The following is a 24889-nucleotide window of genomic DNA, read 5'->3' on the forward strand; positions in this document are numbered from 1 at the left end:
TGCTGGTCAATGACCGAATAAACTTTATCCATCCATCCATCCATCCATCCATCCATCCATCCATCCATCTATCTCTGAAAGGGCCCTCCCAGCACTAAGGAAAGCACAGCACAGTGGAAAATGGCTCTCAGACTGAAGGTCTTCTTCTTCGTCTTTTTCTTCTTCGTCTTCTTCTTCATCTTCTTCTTCTTCTTCGTCTTCTTCTTCTTCGGCCAAAGCGACCCCAGCTTGAAAAATAGCAAAGATCCCTGATCTAGTTACTAGAGCTGGGGACAAGACCTGTCAGACCCATGAGCTATTCACACGCGTGTGCAAAACCAGGCGAAAGGAGCACAGCCCGGTTTGGCACGCGTGCGTGAACTTCCAGGATTGGGTCAATCCCAGCGGCACCACGGTGGCAAACCTGCCTAGGAAGCCTCCCTCTAAAATGGGGTTAGGAGAGTGCTCGATCTCCTAACCCCATTTTTTTGATCAACTGTCAGCCACGTCTGCTTGGGGAAGGGAGGGGGAATCCCCATAATGCACCGCACACTTGTGGTGTATTTCCAGGGGTGGGGCGACACGGTACAAGGTGATGTGTCCTGGCTCCCTGACCCCCGGCAGCGGACAGTGCTCGTCTGGGTGAGCGATCCGCCTACACAGGGAAGCCTGGAGGATCGTCTGCGGAGAGGTAAGCTTTTCTGGGCTGTCTCCCTGCAGACAGGGTAGCCTTTTCTCACTAGTCATGAGAAAGGGCTCAGAAAGTCTCCCCTGTCAACACAATCCTGTGGAGATCTTTTCGGAGAAAGTCGTCCTCTTGAGGAGACTCCTAATTATTTAGTCTACCATGTGCACAAACTGTCGTCCTAGGGTGCGTCACTGACAGCTCAAATAATAATTCTGGTTTGGACATTCCTCTGTTGTGCAAGCGTTCCGGTGACACATGGAAAAAGAAGAGCGGGAACAGAGCAAGCATCTGGTTGAGCTTTTCCATTCTTTCCCAGCAGCCAAAGAAATGCCAAAATGCTCACACAACCACCAGTGTCACTGGAAAAGGCCAAGGAATGATCCTGGCCAGCCAGATGCATTCTGGGCAACGGCACGCGGTATCCTTGCTTGGCTGGTTGTCGATCTGGCCTTCAGCTGGTAAAATTCCCTGAAGCTGTGCCCTTCAAAGTATTTAGTCCATGTTATTATTGCCAACATGTTGTAATGAACAGCTTTTTCAGGACCACACCAAGGCATTTTGACGTCGGAGATGGAAAACAGAAAACTACACCCCTCACCAGAGTTATAATAATTGGAGTCTATTCCCTTCTCCAGGCACGCAAGGCTAGTCTCCAGACCATGGTTCAACTCCTAGGCCTTCCAGTGGCCACCTCGGCCTTCCAGTGGCCCACTCTAGGTCAGACTGCATCTCCAACTGCTGCAGTGGACTCTTCTTCCACTCCAACACATCTTCTTCCACTTCCTTCCTTGATTGCTCCCTTCTCTGGTGGACCAGTCCCAACAACCTTTCCCAAGGGAAGCCATACCTTGAACCTTCCAGGATCCTTCTGACCACAGATCCCAGTCTGTTGGGCTGGGGAGCCTACTGCTCAAGGGAAGGGGTCGTCGGAGGAGGAGAAGAGACACAGCATCAGTGGGCTGGAACTCGGGCCATCCACTTGGCCCCGCTAGCTTTTCACCAACATCTGAGACATCAACATCTTTATAAGAAGTCCCAAAGTGGCAGACAGATTAGAAAACACGGGAACCTTCACACACACCTAGAGTTCACATCATAACAAAACACAACAAAACCAGCAAGTTAAGTAGAAGCACCAAAGAAAAGACAGCATTCAGGAGCACAAAGTTAATCAAGACTGAAGGCCCACCAGGCGTGGCTTGTGAATGGGCCTCCGGGGGGGCTTCTTTAAGGTAAACGCCAGCGGCCAGGTGAGTGGCAAAGGCAATTCCCTGCCACGGGGGCTGCTGGGTGGCATGGAGCACCGGCTCCATTTACTTTAAAGAAGCTGCCCACCGCCGCCCCCCCCCGGAGGAGAGTTCACGAGCCACGCCTGAAGCCCACCTAAACAAGGGGCTCTCCATGAATCTACACAAGGCAAAGTGCTTGAAGCACTGGTAATGTTCCCTCTCATGCCAACCATCTTTTGTTTTTGCTCATGAATGTTCTAGGAAATGACCCTATGATGTGACGCAGGGTTGTTTCCTGTTACATGCACGAGCACACACACACACACAGGTGACTGGCATAAGCCAGCTGCTGAGAATATTATCAGCGCTTCAAAGGCTGTTAAAACCACTACTGCCCCGCAGAGGTGTGGTTAAAAAATGTAAAAGAATTAAGCCCCTCGAGTGCCACTCATCCAGACATAAATTCCTGGTCCAGGTGATGGTTAAAGACAAAATTGAAATAAAGTGTTTAAATAGATTGAGGTAAAATTTCATACTCAGAACATAGATTCCGATTTGGACTTCAAAATCTAGACTTCAACCCTGACCAACCAACCAAGATCTGAGGGGCAAATGAGTACTTTGGGTGTATTTCGAAAATTCACTTCAGCTCTAACCTGACACGAAGGCTGCCATTTTGAATTTAAAGCCTGATTTCTGCTTCCACATCTGTTTCTTCATCCAAACTGAAAAACCAGGAATGTTTCGGACGAGCCAAGACACAGGAGTGGCTGTTTATATTATTTGCCTGCAACAAAAGAAAAATGTTCCCTGTATCCATTTTGGATGCGGAAACATTTGGCAAAGTGGCCGTAGGGAAGAATCAAGAATTTAGTCCAAAAACTCCCAAGTCCTGCCTTGACAAAATGGGGCGCACCCAAGGACTAATCCCTTAGGAACACACACCTTGCTCAATACAGGCCTTTTATAACCATCCAGGAAAGTCAGAGTTGCCAAGAAGGCATAAACATCACTCTTTTCAAAGACATTGGTATAGGCCAAGAACCAAAGCCAGTCTTGGCTACATGAGCATCCTGGATAGGTATCTCTTGCCAAACCTCACCACCATGATTAACCCGACATTCAACCTTCCTTCCCAGGGGTAAAGTGGGAAAAACATCAAGCATGTGGAAATGCTTCATTTCCCCCTGAAAGTAGAGCGGACAACTTACTAGAAATAAAGCCAGGTTTTTGTTACTTTCAGACAAATTACCAGAAGAGCACATCTTCTTCACTATGAGTCCCACCTCCCGTTGAGATAACCCGGAGACGTCCGTCCGCAGTTGCCACCAGCTTGTCTGGTGGCTACTCAGGGACGGGCCTTCTCGGTTGCCACCCTGAGACTCTGGAATGAGCTCCCTGCCGAAATAAGAGCCTCCCCATCTCTTATGACTTTTAGAAAGTCTTTAATGATACATTTATCCATCCACACTTTTTTAACTAGAAATGTGGTTTTAAATGGTTTTAATGTTTTTGTTTTATGTGGCTGTAAATGTTTATGTTGCTGTAAAGCCAGCGCGGTGTAGTGGTTAGAGTGCCGGACTAGGACTGGGTAGACCCGAGTTCAAATCCCCATTCAGCCATGAAACTAGCTGGGTGACTCTGGGCCAGTCACTTCTCTCTCAGCCTAGCCTACTTCACAGGGTTGTTGTGAAAGAGAAACCCAAGTATGTAGTGCACTGCTCTGGGCTCCTTGGAGGAAGAGCGGGATCTAAATGTAATTGATAAATCACCCAGAGACATATGTTTGGGTTGGTACACAAATATTATTATTATTATTTCTTGTTTACACAGTCAGACAGGTGTTATTGACTGGTTTGTTTTATCCAGACATCGAGTCCTTCCCAAGGACCTGGGATGGCTGAATTTTATTGTCAATTGTTATAGATACCGTCGCAGAATATAGGCTGTTCCCAGTAAAGCTGCTTTTTGTAATTGGCTGATGGTGATTTCTGTGGCCCCTGTGGTGTTGAGGTGCTCTTCAAGGTGTTTTGGAATTTTGCCACAATTTGCCACAAGTTGTTTTGGAATTGCACCTAGGGTGCCAATTACCACTGGGATTATTTTGGTCTTTTTCTGCCACAGCCTTTCAATTTCAATTTGTAGATCTTTGTATTTTGTGATTTTTTTCTATTTCTTTTTCTTATTCTTATTCTTCTTCTTACTACTACTACTACTACTACTACTACTACTACTACTAGCAGCATTTTTATACCGTCCAAAACTTGCGTCTCTGGGCGGTCTATGAAGAAAGAATATGAAGGAAGGAAGGAAGGAAGGAAGGAAGGGTCGGTCTCCCTCTAGTGACTGTAGCAGCCTGTCTCTCTAATGTTAACACTTAAATTTGTTCACACACACACACACACACTCTCTCTCTCTCTCTCTCTCTCTCTCTCTCTCTCTCTGTGAGGTATCTAAGCTGAAGGTCTGCAACAGAAGGAGTACACTTGTGTAAAACAAGTTACCTCTGTGCTAGGCTATCACTAGTTTCCCCAACGTTTACCATGCAACCAATGGATGCTGGGATTTTGGAGAAGCCTTCCCCTCTACAGTGCTATAGTGCCCACAAGTTGGCCTCTCCTGGGCCAGACTACGTCGAATCTGGGAATTTCCTTACCAAATTCACTGGCGCACAGGTGCTCAAGGATGGCGTCCGACTTCATCTCATTGTCACAAGGAGGACAGATGGCCGTGCCTGGCAAGAGAGGAGATAAACACTTAGAACAAGAGCAACTGACTATGATATGGGCAGATAAGGGGACATTATCCATTGGGGAGTAGCCATCTAATGGCGCAGCGGGGAAATGACTTGACTATCAAGCCAGAGGTTGCCGGTTCAAATCCCGTTGATGTGTTTCCCAGACTATGAGAAACACCTATATCGGGCAGCAGCAATATAGAAAGATGCTGAAAGGCATTATTATTATTATTAATTCGATTTCATCTCATACTGCACGGGAGATGGCCATGGTCAACCCCTCCTGTATTCTACCAAAGACAACCACAGGGCTCTGTGGGCGCCAGGAGTTGACACCGACTCAACGGCACACTCTACTTTACTTTACCTATTGGGGAGGTCACTAGCCATCCAGCTGACGGACCAGGGATGCTGTATCTTGGTATGCACCAGAGCAGGCAGAAGACCAGTCAGGTTCTCCTGGGAGGTCTCCCAAGAGCCGTTCCTAACCTCCAATTGCTTAACAATAGCAAGTAAAATTGCACATTCAGAAAATAAACCACCATGGCTGGGTTTGTGCTAATTGCTTATCTTTCAGCCGCAGTATACCTCGCCCCTAAAAGGAGTATTTAGTACATGAGCCAGCAGGCAGGGCTGGTACCTTGCGGGTGGGGGGATGCTTACAGTCAGACCCCACAAACAGGGATTCCAAGATGTTGACTACAACTCCCATAAACCCCAAGCAAAAAGCCACTGCAGCTGGAGAGTCTGGGAGTTGTAGTCTACAACATCTGGGAGTCCCTGTTAGAGGGAAGACTGTTCACAAGGTCTACTCCCCTAGGGATGGGAAGGAGGCAACAGCATTGCAAGAATTCCTGCTGTCCATGTATTATCAGGCTTTTCTTGTCCTGACCAACAGGCCTGCAACAGCCAAATTTGCAATGGTGTTTCAAAAGCTTTTAAAAAGACAAAAACTACCAAAATGTTACCAATGTCAGAGGAATGGAAATGGAAATTGGTAGGAATGTCCTCCAAAGCTTACCACACAGAGAAAGTACAGCCATTTGTTCATTGCTACCTTGACCCTACCCTAGCTAACCCTTTGCTTGTGCAAAAATAAGTGCAATTTTACTAGCAAGCATGAATGGTCCCCTTTGCTAAGCAGAGTCCACTCTGGTTTGCATTTGAATGGGAGACATATGTGAGCATTGTAAGATATTCCCTTCAGGGGATGGGGTTGCTCTGGGAAGAGCAGAAGGTTCCAAGTTCCCTCCCTGGCAGCATCTCCAAGACAGGGCTGAGAGAGCTTCCTGCCTGCAACCTTGGAGAAGCCGCTGCCAGTCTGTGTAGACAATACTGAGCTAGATGGACCTATAGTCTGACTGGGTATCACACAGCTTCCTATGTAGAGATAAAGAAGGGAAGGGAAATAACACAGAGAAAGATGTAAGTGCAACACTTATTTTCCATTTTTCGGGGGGTGGGGTGTAATTCATTACATTTTGTCCTTCCCAGAGCAGCCCCATCCCCTGAGGGGAATATCGTACAGTGTTCACATATAGCTTCCCATTCAAATGCAAGCCAGGGCGGACCCTGCTTAGCTAAGGGGACAATTCATACCCGTGACCACAAGACCAGCTCTCCTCCTCCCAAGACCAGCTCTCCTCCCCAACAAATTACAGCCCCGTCTCTGCAAGTTCGGCAGTGATAACTACCAAAGCTGGATGTCTCAGCACTTTGAGACTGACCTTTGCTGTGGAGTTAAAAAAGCAATGTGGTGTGTGTGTGTGAGGGGGGGAGTGAGAGACACTATAAATAAATAGTGTCCCTGTTCATATCTGCAAAATGTTGGAAGATATGCAGTTCCCAGGTTTCCCTTGAGAAGGAAAGAGTTATTAAAATGTCTGTTTAAATCCACTGCGTAGATTTACCCTAATATGTTTCCAAGCTCACAGTGACTTCCATCCCAGCCCAAAATGCTGGGTTTGGAGTGTGCTTTGTTTTGTTTGCTGCTCCAGTCTGTTCCCGACATAATTCCTCGGCTGACCCTTTTCCAAGCATGCAGCTCAAAGCAAACTTACGGTGGGGTGGGGGAGAGGAATGTGTAGCGTTCTGTTAATTGGCGACTCCCCAACGCACCCAACGGGTCTCCAGGCCCTTGCTGGGTCTCATGTTTAAAGCAAAAAAGGAATTCAAGCAAGTCAACTTTTCAGAGGCAGAAACAAAAGTCCCTTCTCAGGTGTGAAGATGGGGAGCAGGGGTGTAGCTATAATTGAGGGGATGGGTTCAAAGAACCCAAGCTCCCCAGCTTCTGAGGACCCCCCTCCCAGAAGCTGGGGAGGGATTCACCCAGAGAGGGGTGAACACAGGCCCCCTCTCCCCTAGCTACAGCCTTGGTGGGCAGGATAGGAAAGCAGTTGTAAAATCTTACTTTGGGGAGGTTAAAAACGTGACCATACAGAGCTGGTCTTTGACCTCCTTGAATTCAGCAAAACTTCAGCATTTGAAAATCAGGAACAGTTGGGAAATTTCTTCCATTGATTTGTGTGTGTGTGTGTGTGTGTGTTTGTTTTAAAAGAGAAATACGTTAGTCTCTGGTTTTCTGCACCATGCAAATTCTGTTATGCTCCTGGTTTAGTTAGTTAGTTAGTTAGTTTAATTAATTATTTAATTATTATGTACTGATCAAATACTGCTCATGGTTTGTTGGTTTGTTTATTTGTTTGTTTGCTATATTTGTAAACCCACAAAACACTCGTCTCTGGAAGGTTCGCAGCAAAATAAAACTAATTAAAACAGAAATTTAAACCTTAAAACAAAGTAAAACCACAAGTCTAAAAGCTTGGGTGAAAAAAATTAGTCTTTAGAGACTTTGTTTAAGTTGTCAGAGACGGGGAGGCTCTTATTTCAGCAGGGAGTGGATTCCAGAGTCTCGGGACGGCAACAGAGAAGGTCATCAGTAGCCATCAGACGAGCCGGTGGCAACTGCAGACTAACCTCTCCAGATGATCTCAATGGCTGGTGGGGCTCATGGCGACGAAGATGCACGCTTAAATACCCAGGGCCTAAGCCAGTTAGGACTTTATAGGTTACTAGCGGCCCGGGCGCAGAGCATCTGCACCTCTAGTTCTCCCCACTCTTTTCCCCCTCCCTCGCAGCTCTCCCCCTTGTTCTCAGCCTAACCCTCTCCAGCCACAGGCTCTTTCTCTCCCTCTGCCGCTGTTTTCTCCCCCCTCCACAACGGCTTTCTCCTCCCCCTGCCACCACTGTTCTCTTCCCCTCAGCCGCCACCGTTTTCTCTGTCTACCATCGCTTTCCTCTCCCCCTCCCGGCAGCTCACTCACAAACTCTCACGAGAGCTGCCACACATGGGATTAGTGACAGGTACGTCTTAGATAATTATATGGATAGATAATCAGCACCTTGTATTTTGCCCGGAAACATATTGGTAGCGAGTGCGGGGCATCCTAGAACTTCCGGGGGCCATGCGACCCCCAATCCCCACAGCCTCCGAGACAGAGCTGGCAGTCATGTGGGTGGCAGATCCGGCTGCCCAGGGCTGTCTGGGGATCATCTGTAGGGAGAGCGGGCTAAGCCCACACTCCCCACAAACCCTCTTAAGGCGGGTCTCACTGATCGTGAGACTCACCTCATGGTCTACGGATTTTATGCATTCTTCACATTTGTGTAATGACATGTATTTAAACATCTATGTTGCGACGTGTGACCACACCAAGCTTTTGTGTAGGAAATATCTGACAATGCTTAGAGGTGTGTGTGTAAGTACTGGGACATAATAAATTTAAATAATACATTATTTAAACATCTTTAAATGTTTATAAACAAAATATAAACATTTAAATAAGTTTAAGATATTGGGGCGGGGGGTACAGATGTGACAGGGGGGGAAATCTGGGGATTTTTAGCAAAAGTGAGTGGAATGGAAATCCGAGACCATGTGGAGTCTGGACAGAATGGAAGCCGAGAGATCCATCTTTAGTCATTATACAGCAGTATTCCTGTATGCTGAATTTTGCATGGATTTGCATATTCCACATTCCTGACATATCCCTCGTGAATTGGCACCAAGGTAGCATAGAGCATTAACTTCCCATTGTGACAGGAAAAGAGCCAGTCTGTGTTCTTGACATAATTCAAGCATTCATTGAGCATTTTAGCATATTCAAAACACTACATTTTTCTCAACGATTAGCAACAGGCCTACCCAAATGGTAGGAATGTGAAGGGCAATGTGGCCATAAAGATGAACTATGGCTGAGTGGGTGGGCATACTCAATACTTTATGCCCACAATCACCCATGACCCTTTGTTTCCAAGTCTGTTAAGCATGGCAGCCACTGTCCCATTCTGTAGTGTGAAGTGTGTTGGTTGTTGGGCATGCAAATAGACCTGAGAGGAGAATGGGAATTGGAGCAACAGCTGTTGTCACAAAGACACTGATGACTCCCCAAAATGATATCCCCCAATGCAGTCCTGGTGAGGATGTTCTCTCGCCGGTGCCCCAAAATGTACTCAATGAGGCTATTCACATGAGTGTGCAAAACTGGGCTAAGGGAGCCCAACCCGGCTTTGCATGCTCATGTGGAGCACCGGGATCGGGGTTGATCCCGGTGGCCACACAGCAGCCAACCCCACCTAAGCAGCCTCCCTGCTAAATGAAGTTAAGGGTGCAAGCGCTCTCTTAACCGCATTTTTCTCATTTATGTCCCGCTCTTCCTCCAAGGAGCCCAGAGTGGTGTACTACATACTTGAGTTTCTCTTTCACAACAACCCTGTGAAGTAGGTTAGGCTGAGAGAGAAGTGACTGCCCCCCCCCCCCGCCCCTTGTGTCTGTTTTTCACATTGTAATTCCCTTGGGGCAGAGATTTGTCTTTTCATTATTGGTAAGTGCCATGTTCATGAATAGCACTTCTGATGTTGTTGGAAACTGATATATTAATATGTGCTGTGGAACGCACTCCCTGCAGAAATCCAAAATCTGGATCCATTATTGGTCTTCAAGAGAGCCCTTCAAACCTCTCTCTTTGGCCTGGCCTTCCGTGTTTGGCCTGGTTTTCCAGGGTTTTAAAACAGTTTTAAATGTCTTAATTGTTCATTGGTTTTATATTGTTTTTATAGTTTTTGATTTTAACTGCTCATTGATTTTAATGGTTCTTGTTTTAATGTAAACCGCCCTGAGCCATTTTTGGAAGGGCAGTATAGAAATCAAATTAAATAAATAGATAGATAGATAGATAGATAGATAGATAGATAGATAGATAATTAACAACAACAAATGAATAGCAGCTATCTATATCTATGATTCTCATAAACGTACCCATCGCTAATCCCATGCGTGGCAACTCTCGCGAGACTTTGTGAGTGAGCTGCCAATCAGCGACGGGGACGGGTGGCCGGCCAACAGAGAAGCAGCTGCCATCAGGCAGGCCGAGGAAAAACAGCTATTGCTGGGCTGGCCGGTGAAAAGTGGCTGCTGGCTGCCAAGGGAAAACTAGGGGTGCAGATGCTCTGCACCAGGTAAGCTTGTTGTTATTACTACCTACATTTAGACACTACTATTACTACTGCAAATATTTATATACTGCTTTTCAGCAAACATTCTCAAAGCAAATTTCATAGGAAAATGAATGAATGAATGAATGAATGAATGAGAGGGTCCCCTGTCCCCAAAGGACTCACAATCTAAAAAGAAACATAACATAGACACCAGCAACAGCCTCTGGAGGGATGCTGTGCTGGGGCTGGAGAGGGCCAGTTGCTCTCCCCCTGCTAAATACAAGAGAATCACCACTTTGCTCAGTTAACAGAGTTGTTGTTACCTGCATTTAGAAACTGACTGTTCTGCATTGATTTGTCCCTCACCTTACCCTGAACTATCCTCATATTCCTTCACCACAAACATTTCTGGCTGCAGGCCTGGATGGAGGACATGCAAAGAAATGGACCTTTCCAAGTTCCTTAGGGCGGGAATTCCAGAGAGCAGAAATAATCTTGGCTCATCTCTAAGCCTTGTAGTAGAGTTTTAATAAGATGTACTATCAACATACAGTACTGAAGCAGAGATTACAGACCATGTATTATTTATCAGCTTTAAAAAAACAAACAAAAAATACCCTGAACAGGCTACGGTGAGAGATGGTGGTTACACAATTCCCAAGGAACTGCAGAACCATCTCATCACTATCCTGTGATCTCTGGCCCCAGATGCTGTCAACTATAGCTTCCATCATTCTCTGCCACAATGGCCGATGGTCTGACACGAGGGGGTGCCGGACCGAACTGGTCCGGTTCGGTTCAGGTCCAGTTCAAACTCGAACCGAACTGGAATAGGTGGTTCTGTGTACACCCTAACCTGGGACCCAAAGTGGAGAACCCCTTCTATAAAGGGCTTTGGAATATGCTCCCTACTTAACTAAGAGCATCTCCTTCTCTGTTTGTTTTCAGGAAGACCCTCAAGACTTTCCTGTTCTCACAAGCTTTTAATTAGAATTTTAATAATTTGTTTTATATTGGTTTTATCATGTGTATTTTACCTGTGATTTTAATGTTGGGATTTGTACACCGCCTAGAGATTTACATATCAGGCGGTACAAAAACATGATAGATAGATAGATAGATAGATAGATAGATAGATAGATAGATAGATAGAGCAAACAGGGGGAAACTAAGAATGCTACAATCAGGATGAATTCTATAATTTACTATCAGTGTGTGAGTCTTTAAACTGCAGCAAATCTCTTTACAGCAATTGCTGCAACAGAAACCTGGCTAACCCTCTGGAAGTACTTCCCAGCTGTACATCTCATAAAACTTTATTTAAAATAATAAAGTTTGACACACAGCCCATTGCCCGATGGAGTTGTTGGTGAGAGTTACCAGGCACAGCTCCCTGCAGAGTACATTCAGTCTCTGAACAATGATCTTCATCTACCCCTTCATAGTCACTGGATACATGGATGCCAAAACCAATGGTAGTCCATGCACCAGGTCCACAAATATTGGCCATCAGTACCAGGGGACGGAGAATGCCTAGTGGCGCAGTGGGGAAGTAACTTGCCTAGGGAGCAAGAGGTTGCTGGTTCGAATCCCCGCTGGTATGTTTCCCAGACTATGAGAATTCAAATAATTTTAATAATTTGTTTTATATTGGTTTTATCATGTTTTATGTATTTTACCTGTGATTTTAATGTTGGGATTTGTACACCGCCTAGAGATTTACATATCAGGCGGTACAACAACATGATAGATAGATAGATAGATAGATAGATAGAGCAAACAGGGGGAAACTAAGAATGCTACAATCAGGATGAATTCTATAATTGTTTCCCAGACTATGGGAACACCTCTATTGGGCAGCAGCGATATAGAAAGATGCTGAAAGGCATCATCTCATACTGCGCGGGAGGAGGCAATGGTCAACCCCTCCTGTATTCTACAAAAGACAACCACAGGGCTGTGTGGGAGCCAGGAGTCAACACCGACTCGACGGCACAACTTTACCAGGGGACGAACACTCATTGTGATTTTTGGCAATGTCTAGCCTCCTAGAGGCAGAAAACTATATATTATTATCCCTTCTTTAACCTGACCCCGAAACTATTAGGGTAGAATTGCCTTCATTTTTGCACAGAGGAAAGAGTTAGGGTAACACTGAACAAATGGTTGCCCTCTCTCCATGGAGTACTCTTTGGAGGACATTCCCGTCAGTTTTCACTTCCAGTGCTCTGCCAATAGCCACCTAATGGCACAGTGGAGAAAATGACTTGATTAGCAAGCCAGAGGTTGCCGGTTCGAATCCCTGCTGGTATCTATATCAGGTAGCAGCGATAGAGGAAGATGCTGAAAGGCATCACCTCATACTGCGCGGGAGGAGGCAATGGTCAACCCCTCCTGTATTCTACCAACAGAAAACCACAGGACTCTGTGGGCGCCAGGAGTTGACACCGACTCGACAGCACAACTTTACCTCTATCTCTGACAATATTGATAAAATTCTACAGTAGTTTTTTGCACTTTTATAACCCTTTTTAAACACCATTGGAAAGGTGGCTGCCTCTGGTCAGAACAATAAAAGCATGATAACACACTGAAAACTCCAAGTCTTGCAATGACATCACCTATTTCCAATCTCTTAGGGGCGCGGACTTTGTCAAAAATGAGAATTTGTCTGCGCAGAGGGTACCAACTACCTTGCTGGTTCATGTACTAAGGTGGCAGAGCTTGCAGAACATCTGGGCAGTCACGGCAGCGACACAACCCCAGTGGGCCAGGAAGAGCATGCACACACACACACACACACACACACACTGCCAAGCCCTGAACACAAAGAGCTTTGTTGGCTACGAGGTAGCAGCTCTTCAGCAGCCCTTGTGGAGGATGGACAAGTTGCCTCATAGGAACAGAGGAAGCTGCCATATCCTGAGTCAGAGCATAGGTCCATCTAGCTCAGTATCATCTACCCAGACTGGCAGCGCCACCTCCAAGGTTGAAGGTAGGAATCTCTCTCAGCCTTATCTTGGAGATGCTGCCAGGGAGGGAACTTGGAACCTTCTGCTCCTCCCAGAGCGGCTCCATCCCCCGAGGGGAATATCTTACAGTGCTCACATGTGGTCTCCCATTCATATGCAACCAGGGCAGACCCTGCTTAGCTAAGGGGACAAGTCATGCTTGCTACCACAAGACCAGCTCTCCTTCCAAATTAGCCTCCATGCAGACTAAACCAGAAAATGCAGCTTGTAAATCACGGTGCGTGATGCTGCCAGCCACCTCCCAGTGTGGAATTCCATGATACTTTATGATTCAAAAAGTCCGGGAATAATTGCATTAAGAAAAGGGCAGTTTGGGGTGGGGTGGGGGGTGGACTTTGGACTCAACATTATGCGACAACACAGAGCAAATGAAAAAAATACTTTTATTGGGCAAAATGGTCCTTAAAGATCTGGAGGCAAGTTTGACAGAATTCTTCTTCTGACCTAAATGTTTGGGGAGGAGGGGGAAGTGTGTGTGTGTGTGTGTGTGTGTGTGTGTGTGTGTGTATGTGTGTGTGTGTGATATCATACATCGCTGTGGTGCAACAGCTACTCTGGTTTTTGTGGTAACAGATTCACATGATGACCCTGGTCTTGGGCCAGGAGAACTGGTCTCCCGGTCCTACCTAGAGATGAGAGGGACTGGACCCAGGGCCTTCTGCCAGGTGCTCTACCACTGAGCCAGAATTCCCAAAAACCAAAATCAGAGATTTTTTTCAGTGAACCAGAATGGAACTCAAACCTAAAATCTCTTCGTTGCCTTGACTTTGAACCAGAATCAAAGCCCTTAAACACAAGAAGTGACCAGCAGTCCAAAACAAGTGGCATCAAATTCAAGCCTTCAGTTGTATTTTGTATTCGTATTGTATTGTAATTGTAATTGTATTTTGCTTTGTTTTCTTGATTTTTGTCCAGTGGTATGGATCCTGTTTGCAAAAACCTTTAACATTTTCAGGATAAACAAGTTAAAGACAAAGAATTTGTGTGTGTGTGTGTGAAATAGCACTGTATGCCTTCTCTTGTTCATATCACTGCGTGCATTCTTCAGCATTCTACTGCAAGCTAAATAAATTAACAACAACAACAACAATAATAACCATAAAATTGAAGTTGAAGAAAATGAAGATGTAAAAATATTATGGGACTTCCGACTACAAACAGACAAACATCTGCCACACAATACACCAGATATCACTGTAGTCGAGAAGAAAGGAAAACAAGTCAAAATAATCGACATAGCAATACCAGGGGATAGCAGAATAGAAGAAAAAGAAATAGAAAAAAATCACCAAATACAAAGATCTACAAATTGAAATTGAAAGGCTGTGGCAGAAAAAGACCAAAGTAATCCCAGTGGTAATTGGCGCCCTGGGTGCAGTTCCAAAAGACCTTGAAGAGCACCTCAACACCATAGGGGCCACAGAAATCACCATCAGCCAATTACAAAAAGCAACTTTACTGGGAACAGCCTATATTCTGCGACGATATCTGTAACAATTGACAATAAAATTCTGGCATCCCAGGTCCTTGGGAAGGACTTGATGTCTGGATAAGACAAACCAGTCAATAACACCTGTCTGACTGTGTAAATAAATAATAATAATAGGTGGCATGAAATTGACCTGAACAGGTCACTTTCTAAAGTTACTTTACAACCAGAGTTTTAAAGAATACTGATGAACCTGAAGAACCAAACCCATATTAACTCCCAGATTCACATCTCTGTGTTCCTATCTCTACATTCCAAAGCAGGGATGTGCAAGAATCACTTTTTGATATACGATCCGGAATGCATCCCCTGAATGTGTGACCTGGCTCTACTGGAAGTGGCTGTGCTTGAGATGACCGGAAGCAAAATGAAAGCTCTAGCTGCCATATTAGTCACCCATTCACACACGCAACACATCACTTAATGTTGCAGTCAAGGATCTGTGAACTTAGGCTTAGCCCACTAGCCAGTGATTATTTGCGGTCACCACCATTCCTCTCTCTTCCCTCAGATTCTTTTCTGTAACACAGGCAGAGGGCTTAGGAGGGACGTTACCCCTGCTAACTGAGCAAAAGAGACACCTTTCAAAGCAGTGGTCTCTCTTACATTTAGCAGTGGGGGAGCTACTGGCCCTACCCAACCCCAGCACAGCATCCCTCCAGTGGCTGTTGCTGGTATCTGCCTTTTTAGATTGTGAGCCCTTTGGGGACAGGGGATCATTTTATTTATGTATCATTTATTTTTCTATGTAAACTGCTTTGAGAACTCAGTTGAATAGCAGTATATAAATATTCGTAGTAGTAGTAGTAGTAGTAGTAGTAGTAGTAGACGTGGGTCTTCTGTCATTTGCGCTGGGAGGTGAAGAGGGTAAGGAACCCCTCTTCCTGCTCAGGAAAGATTCCTGCTGTTTCTTGCCTTCTCAAAAATGGCAGTGGAAAAGAGACCCCTGGGGAGAAGCTGTATGTGGTGCTGGGTGTCCTGCTCGCCAGAGGCCCGGGGTGACTTGCCACTGGCAAGCTGGCCAGTGGATTTGTAGATGCATCGGCAGCAGTGGAGTGATGCATATGCAAACCAACTCGAAGGCACTCAAGGAAAGCGACAGAGACACAAGAGGTACCTTTTCAAGCACTGTGCTCTTATATTTTGCAGGCAGAAAGCAATTGTCCCTACTCAACCCTGTACAGCTAGGCATCGCTCTTTTCAGTTACTCCGTGGCTGTTGCTGGTATCTGCTTTGCGTTTTTCTTTTTAGACTGTGAACCCCTTTGGGACAGGGAACCACCTTTGGTTTTCTTTTGCTGCGCTATGCTTTGAGATCTGTTTTGCTCTCAAATTATTTTACTTCAAGTCAAATTTATTTTAAATAAATTTAGAATTCAAATTATTTCTCAAACTTTTGTTCATATATATATATATATATATATATACACACACACACACACACACACACACACACACACACTAACCAAATAATATTAATAACATAAATAAAATAATAACATATACTAAATAATAGTAAAGTGGTTGCCATCCTAACTAAATTACTCAACAAAAGGCCTACTGAAATGCCTTCAGAGTAACTCCCTAGTAGAACTATTGAGTAGCTTAGTCTGGTTGTCAGCCAATGAGTCTAGTTACACCTTGGGCTGAGAGGCACTTCTTACACTTTTTCATTTCATAAATGTATGTGCATACATATGCACGTGTGTGTATGAACTTTCCTCCAGGGAGTTCAGTGAAGCATTATTTTATCTTCAGAATAATCCTGCAAGGCAAGTTAGGCTGAGAATGAGAGAAAAAGCTGGTCTTGTGGTAGCAAGCAGCATGACTTGTCCCCGTAGCTAAGCAGGGTCTGCTGTGGTTGCATCTGAATGGGAGACTAGAAGTGTGAGCACTGGAAGAGATTCCCCTCAGGGGATGGAGCTGCTCTGGGAAGATCAGAAGGTTCCAAGTTCCCTCCCTGGCACCATCTCCAAGATAGGGCTGAGAGAGATTCCTGCCTGCAACCTTGGAGAAGCCACTTCCAGTCTGTGAAGCCAATCCTGAGCTAGATAGACCAATGGTCTGACTCAGTATAGGGCAGCTTTATATGTAAAGAATGTTGTACTTGAAGGATTTGAACTTGGCTTTCCCTACTGCAGGGGTTGCCCGGCTTGGGTCCCCAGATGCAAGAATACAACTCCCATCATCAACTCCCATCATGATCATTGTAGCTATAGTCCAACAACAACAACATCTTAATACATGAGCCAGCTGGGGTGGTCAGTACCATCTGGGGGTTGGGGTGGGGGACGACAAATGCCCATTGTGATGTTTGACAAGAGATGGAAAATAGGTGACTGAACATTGCAATACTTCCAGCTTGCCCTGTGTTCTCCTGCGTTCGGTTTCCTGACCGCCAGGCTTGTAGCGGCCACATTTCCAATGGCGCTTTAAAAGCTTTTAAAAGTTATAAGTTTATTCGGTCATTGACCAGCAAAGATTATTCCAGGGAGAGAGCACAAGTCGATCCTTTTTGCCTTGACCCTAAGCCTTTGCTCTGTGCAAAAATGACTGCAATTTTACCCTAATCATTTGGTAAAGATAATGTGTTCTGTCGAGTCGGTGTCGACTGCTGGCAACCACAGAGCCCTGTGTTTTTTCTTTGGTACAATACAGGAGGGGTTTACCATTGCCATCTTTACCAATGGCGCAGTATGAGATGATGCCTTTCAGCATCTTCCTAGATCGCTGCTGCCCGATAGAGGTGTTTCCCATATAGGTGTTTCCCGATATAGGTGTTTCTCATAGTCTGGGAAACATACCAGCGGGGATTTGGACCAGCAACATCTGGCTTGCTAATCAAGTCATTTCCCCACTGCGCCATTAGGTGGCTGAAGATTCTTAGGGCAAAAGTAAAGTAAAAGTGTCGGTGTTGGCTCCTGGCAATCACAGAGCCCTGTGGTTGTATTTGGTCAAATTTAGGGTTTGCCATTGCCTCCTCCCGCACAGTATGAGATGAGAGGCAGTGTGGTGTAGTGGTTAGAGTGCTGGACTAGGACCGGGGAGACCCGAGTTCAAATCCCCATTCAGCCATAAAACTAGCTGGCTGACTCTGGGCCAGTCACTTCTCTCTCAGCCTAACCTACTTCACAGGGTTGTTGTGAAAGAGAAACTCAAGTATGTAGTACACCGCTCTGGGCTCCTTGGAGGAAGAGCGGGATATAAATGTAATAATAATAATAAAATAATGATGATGCCTTTCAGCATCTTCCTCTACCAGTGGGGATTCAAACCCGCTACCTCTGTCTTGCCAGGCAAGTCATTTCCGGCAGCGCCATTAGTGGGAGGTAAGGTTAAAGATGGGGTGAGGAGACAGAGAAAGCTGTAAGTACAACAAGGCTATTTTCCACCCCTAGGGAGGGAGACGTCGCCAAAAATCACTATGAGCATTCATCCCAAGATGGTACTGATGGCCAACATTTGTGAGTTTGGCTCATGGACTGAGGACCCACATTGAAGAACCCCTGCCCTACATTCAATCCCTTCCGGCACAACCCACCAGGAATTTCTCAACAGAGGGCTCGAAGGCACTGGCAATATACTGTTCATTTCGCACCAGAGAGCTTAATACTATTTGGCATTTCTATAGGATTCAGCAGAAAGGTGGATGGGCTGGATCACGACAACTATGAATGCCCCACTGAGAGACCTGAAAGGCCAAGTTGAAGACAGATCATCCTGGAGAGAATCTATCTATGTGGTTGCTAAGAGTCGACACCGAATTGACGGCACTTCATCAATCAATCAATCAATCAATCAATCAATCGGATTCAGAGCAGCACCTCACAACCATTAGCTCAGTCAACTTTGCAAGAAACCAGAAAGGCAGATTAAGATTATCAGCCCTGTAATCAAAGGAGAGGGTCGAGAGAAGAACCCTTGTCTGGAGTATCCCACCACCTGCGTCTCTGTTTACTCAGAAGTCAGTCCAATACTGTTCAGTTAAGTATTTCAAGGATCATAGCCTTCTTGCCTGCAGTCCATGGCCAAGGTAAATTTTGAACAAATCCACAATGTAAAAGATCTGAAATATAATACATGAAACAAAACAACAGAACCTAATAATGTAACCAAAAATAACAAAGCCCACTTTCAATAAATTATATTGAAAATAATTTCAATAAATTATATTGAAAATGAAACAATCAAATATATATAGTGATATGGACGAAAGTGAAACATTCAAATATCTTGGATGAATCATGGATATAGAGGAAATGTAATGACAAAACTTCTACGACAATATATACATAAGAACAACAGAACAGTATAGTAACGTAAACTATAGAAACATAACAGCTTTCCGGTAATGTTTGCTGTTTCGGTGCACTTTTTCTAGTGTCCAAAAAGTTTATTTATTTTATTTATTTAACACATTTATATACCGCCCAAAATGCAAGTCTCTGGGTGGTTTACAACAAAAAGTTCAGTTGTTCTTTGAAAAATATCAGTAATCTTGTCTTTTCTTCCTCAAGGGTTTCCAACAGATTTATATTCATATATTTAGTGGTTTTTGTTATTTTTGGTTACATTATTAGGATCTGTTGTTTCATTTCATGTACAAGGTAAATTTTGAGCCAGGGGCTTCTTGCTCCACTGCTTAGCAGATAGTCATACTAATGCTCACTAGACCTAGTCCACAAGATGTGGCGATGTAGAATGGCTTAGATAACTTTGAGAGAGGGGTGGAAAACTTCCTGGAGTATAAGGCCATCAATGGCTGTTTTCTACAACAGCAGAATGGAACCTCCAGCTTCAGAGGTAGTATACCTTTGGATATCAGATGCTGGGAGACAAAGAGCAAGGCCGTCGCCTTCTCGCACAATCTGTGGGCTTCTCGGAAGCTTCTTTGTTGGAAATACTGCTGAACCCAGGATTGCTGTGTTAGATGATCCCAGATCATCTGTGTTAGATGAGCCCAGCCGGGCTCGTCTGATGTTCTACCAAGAGGTTCTCAAGCTTGGATTCCCAATATTGTTGGACTAATCTCCCATCACAGTGGCATTGGGGCAGGGGGAGATGGGAGTTGTAATCCAAAAACATCTGGGGTTGGGAACCCCTGTTCTAACTCACCACACTAGAACATTTCAGAGGACAATTCCCCGTGAGAGATCTGCTTATCTTCCACTAGGCCACCCTTAAAGGCAGCCAATACCTGCTACCCGAAGTACCCAGAGTGGCCACAGCTCAGTGGCAGAGCATCTGTTCGGCATGCAGAAGGTCCCAGGTTCAATCCCTGGAAGCATCTCCAGGTAGGGCTGGGAGAGATGCCTGCCTGAAACCCTGGAGAGATGCTGCCAGTCAGTGAACAAAGGAACAGACCACTGGCCCATCTAGTTCAGTACTGTCTGCACTGACTGGCAGCAGCTCTCCAGAGTTCCAGGCAGGAGTCTCTCCCAGCCCTACCTGGAGATGCTGCCAGGGATTGAACCTGGGACCTTCTGCATGGAAGGCAGAGGCTGTGTCACTGCATTGCAGCCCCGAAGAGGAATATTTTACAGCGCTCACATCCAGTCACCCATTTAAATGCAAACCAAGGCAGCCTCTGCTTAGCAAAGGGGACAATCCATGCTCGCTACCACAAGACCAGCTCTCCTCCCCAAAGAAGACTACTGGGCTAGCTGGACCAATGGTCTCATCCAGGGGACAGCAGCTTCAGATGTCTGTAGCACCTTATTTCAGGGCAGGGATATCGCTGCCTAGTTTCCCCCAAAGTGGGACAGGGGTATCATCAGGAGTTGGCTTAGGGTGACATACGCCCCAATGAGTGACTCAGAGCCCTGAATCTCATCAGCCAACTCCCTCCTCCGTGTCCTCTTCCAGAAAGGATGTGGAGCAGTGGAGGCACCTGCACAGAGCATAGGGAAGAGTTCCTAACCCCACCTGGCACTCTACTGTTTCTATCAGTATAAAGTTAGAGTAAAGTTAGAGTAAAGTTAGAGTAAAGTTAGAGTAAAGTTAGAGTAAAGTTAGAGTAAAGTTAGAGTAAAGTTAGAGTAAAGTTAGAGTAAAGTTAGAGTAAAGTTAGAGTAAAGTTAGAGTAAAGTTAGAGTAAAGTGTGCCATCAAGTCGGTGTTGACTCCTAGCGACTAGAGAGCCCTGTGGTTGTCTTTGGTAGAATACAGGAGGGGTTTACCATTGCCTCCTCCCGCGCAGTTGAGATGATCTGGGACGAGCAGAAGGTTTTGAGAGCAGAAGGTTTCCCTCCCTGGCTTCATGAAGACAGGGCTGAGAGAGATTCCTGCCTGCAACCTTGGAGAAGCCGCAACCAGTCTGTGAAGACAATACTGAGCTAGATAGACCAGCGGTCTGACTCAGTATATGGCAGCTTCCTATGTCCCTATGTCTCAGTATATAGCAGCTCCCTATGTTCCTATTATAAGAACATAAGAAAAGCCCTGCTGGATCAGGCCCAAGGCCCATCTAGCCCAACATCCTGTTTTGCAAAGTGGCCCACCAGATGCCTCTGAGGAGCCCACAGGCAAGAGGTGAGGGCATGCCTTCTCTCTTGCTGTTGCTCCCCTGCAACTGGTATTGAGAGGCATCGTGCCTCTGCGGCTGGAGGTGGCCTGTAGTCACAGGATTCTATGCACTGTGTGAAAAGGTACTTCCTTCTGTCGGTCCTAAAATTCTGTGCCAACAATCAGACAATCTTCCGTTTCAGGTCAGGGACGACCCCTGGCTCTAGTGTTTCTACCGCATGCAAAATTTTATACACCTTGAACATGTCTCCCCAGAATGGCCTCTTTTCCAAAGTAAAGAGCCCCAGATGCTGTAGCCTAAGGAAGTTGCTCCAGACCCCTGATCATCTTGGGTGCCCTCTTCTGCCCCTTTCCCAGTTCTACAATGTCCTTCTTAAGATATGGTGACCAGAACTGCACTCAGTACTCCGAATCATAATAGTAGAGACTTTTAAAAACACACATAATTATTCTTAGTGGGCTATGATTGAGCAATGGTCAAAAGCAAGACTGTGGACCCAGGACCTGGCAATGCCCCTGTTCATAAGTGGGGCACAGACAAATCCATGGAGGTCTAGCAGTGGCCCACCCCCTGCCACCATGGCAGTGGCTACTAATCCTGATGGCTACAGGCTACCTACATGTTCAGAGGCAGGATACATCCTAACACCAATTGCAGAAGAGCAGCGGCAGGAGAAGGGACACGTCTTCATCTCCTGGTTGTATAGCTTCCACCTGGTGGGCCACTATGTGAAACATGGTGCTGGACTAGATGGGCCTTGGGCCCGATCCAGCAGGGCTGTTCGTATGTTCTCATGGCATCCGTCTGCTTGATGCAGAAGGACCCCCACTATCTCCTGCTTGGTTTAGGGGAGGAGAGCTGGTCTTGTGGAAGTGAGCATGAATTGCCCCCCTTGCTATGCAGGGTCCACCCAGGTTTGTTGTAGATGTGAGGGCTGTAAGATCGGAACATAGGAATGAATACGAATATGAATACGAGTATTTATATACCACTTTTCAACCAAGGTTCCCAAAGCGGTTTACATACAGAAATTGATTGATTGATTAAATGGCTGCCTGCCCCCAAAGGGCTCACAGTCTAAAAAAAAAAACATAAGAAAGACACCGACAACAGCCACTGGAGGGATGCGATGCTGGGGTTGGATAGGGCCAGTTGCTCTCCCCCTGCTAAATCTAAGAGGATCACTACTTTTAAAAGTGTCTCTTTGCTCATTAAGCAGGGGAAGCTGCTATATACTTAGTCAGACCATAGGTCGATCTAGCTCAGTATTGTCTACACAGGCTGGCAGCGGCTTCTCCAAGGTTGCAGGCAGGAATCTCTCTCAACCCTATCTTGGAGATGCCAGAGAAGGAACTTGGAACCTCGTTCCTCCCTCGCTTTCTCTTAAGTTCTCTCTTCATTTCCCCTTCCCTCTGCTATGTTTTTCATTTGGGGTTTTCTTTTGTAATTAGAAAAGTTTTTGGAGGTGCTCACAGATTGGGGATGAAAGGATGCACAGGTTTCTTGTGCAGCTGGGGGAAACCGCTTAGAATAAACTCTGTGTTTTGTAATGGTTTGCTTTTAAAAAACAACAAGGTTTCCTGGGGGGGAAGTGTTCATCTGTGTGGCTCTCATAGGAACATAGGAAGCTGTCATATACTGAGTCAGACCCTTGGTCTATCTAGCTCAGTATTGTCTACACACATTCGGTAGCGGCTTCTCCAAGGTTGCAGGCAGGAATCTCTCAGCCCTGTCTTGGAGATGCCACGGAAGGAACTTGAAGCCTAAGTTCAGCATAAGGCAGCTTCCTATGCTCCTAGTATAAGAAAGAAGGCGGCTACCAGGTAAAGGTAAAGTCTCCCATCAAGTCAGTGTCAACTTCCGGCACCCACAGAGCCCTGTGGTTGTCTTTGGTAGAATACAGGAGGAGTTTACCATTCCCTCCTCCCACACAGTCTGAGATGATGCCTTTCAGCATCTTCCTATATCGCTGCCGCCCGATCTAGGAGTTTCCCATACCAGCGGGGATTCGAACTAGCAACCTCTGGCTTGCTAGTCAAGCCATCTCCCCACTGCGCCATTATTATTTACATTTCTATCCCGATCTTCCTCCAAGGAGCCCAGAGCGGTGAACTACATACTTAAGTTTCTGTTCACAACAACCCTGTGAGGTCGATTAGGCTGAGAGAGAAATGACTGGCCCAGAGTCACCCAGCAAGTCTCATGGCTGAATGGGGATTTGAACTCGGGTCTCCCCGGTCCTAGTCCAGCACGCTAACCACTACACCTCGCTGGCTGATTAGGTGGCTGAGGCTACTGGGGATGTTGCTATAATTAAGCAGATCAAGGGCCCCCCCCCAGCTCCTGGGGGGGTCCCAGCTCCACCCCTCCCCATGTTGTTCCTTCCCTCGTGGGGGCCTCTGGGGAGAGGGGCGCACACAGCCCCCTCTCCCCGCGTTACGCCCCCGGAGGAGGCTACCCAAGAGAGGGGAGACCTACCTTGCGGCTTGGAGGGCTCCCCCGTGGCGTTGGGGGCGTTCATGGCGATGCACACGTCGTCCTGCGGGAACTGGTCGCAGCGGAGCATCTCGGGCCAGTAGAAGCCAAAGAACTGCATGACCGGCTCGCAGGAGTCGCGCACCGCCTCGCAGAGCCAGCGGCAGGGGTAGATGGGGCGGTCGAGGCAGACGGGGGCGAAGAGCGAGCAGAGGAAGACCTGGGTGCCGACGTGACAGTTCTTGTTGAGCAGCGGCACCCAGCTGCTGGCCTGCTGCTTGACCTCGGCCATGGTCTCGTGGTCCAGCAGGTTGGGCAGCACCATCTTGTCGTAGCCCACGCTGTGGCAGAGGCGCAGGTCGGCCGGGATGGCCACGCACTGCGGGGGCTTGGTGTAGAAGCGGCCGCTCTGGTAGGCGCTGATGTCCGACTGGAAGCTCACGTAGTCGTACTCACTGGCCCGCGCGGCCCCCGGCCACAGGAGGGCGCCCAAGGCGGCCCCCAGCATCAGCACCACCGGCATCCCGGGGGGCGCCTCCCCGCTGGCGCCCATCCTGCCCGCCGCCGCCAGCCCCGGGAGGAGCCTCTTGCGCCTGGCCTCCCCCGACTGCCCGAGCCCCTCTGGGCTTGGCCCTTCGCTTCGCCTCCTGGCTTCGCAGGTCGGCAGCGAGAGCGGGAGGGAGGGAGGCCAGGCGTGGGAGCCAACGCTCCGCCACTGCTGCGCCTCCCAGGCTCCTCGCTCCACAGCGTCCCTCCCCAGGTCCTCGCCTTTCCAGCGGCGCCCGAGTCGCCTTCTGGCCGCACAAAGCAGCAGCAGCAGCAGCAGCAGCAGCAGCAGGACTCAACTGTGGCCACCAGCAGCACTTTCTTCGGGAGAGTTTGAGAGCCCTTCCCCCCAGCAGCCAATCAGCGCCCAGCGGCTCGCCCACTCACTCCGCCCCCTCCCCTCCCCTCCCCTCCCCGTCTCCCCGGACTTTAGCAGCAGCAGCCACTTACTGGCTCCATTGGCCAATCGCGTCCAAGTTTCCCCCAGGGGGCTTTTGAAGCCCTTTAACTCGCATCTCCTCCGGAGGGGGGGGCGGTGGGCGCGTTCCGGCCAGACTTACGCCAAAGTCCCTGTCGGGGAGCAGTTCACACGTAATTGGGGTGGTGAGAAGGTAAAAAGTAAAGTCGTGCGTGGAGTTGGAGTCCTGTGGTTGTCTCTGGTAGAATACAGGAGGGGTTGACCCTTGCCTCCTGC

General features: G+C 47.0%; 1 protein-coding gene across 2 annotated transcripts in view; it reads right to left on the reverse strand.

Moving 5' to 3' along the window:
- The window catches only part of SFRP1 (secreted frizzled related protein 1), a 40759-nt gene extending 16227 nt beyond the window's left edge, over window positions 1-24532 (reverse strand). Inside the window, exons 1-2 of one of the 2 annotated variants that reach the window (XM_053270228.1) lie at window positions 23653-24532; window positions 4553-4630 (exon numbers count right to left, since the gene is read on the reverse strand). In XM_053270228.1, coding sequence (XP_053126203.1) covers window positions 4553-4630; window positions 23653-24202 — 628 coding nt within the window. In that variant the 5' untranslated portion in view covers window positions 24203-24532. The remainder of the gene's footprint in view (window positions 1-4552; window positions 4631-23652) is intronic. The other variant, XM_053270230.1, reaches the window with a different exon arrangement.
- Window positions 24533-24889: the final 357 nt, after the last annotated feature.

Source organism: Hemicordylus capensis, chromosome 8 (assembly GCF_027244095.1).
Source record: "Hemicordylus capensis ecotype Gifberg chromosome 8, rHemCap1.1.pri, whole genome shotgun sequence".
Taxonomy (NCBI): domain Eukaryota; kingdom Metazoa; phylum Chordata; class Lepidosauria; order Squamata; family Cordylidae; genus Hemicordylus; species Hemicordylus capensis.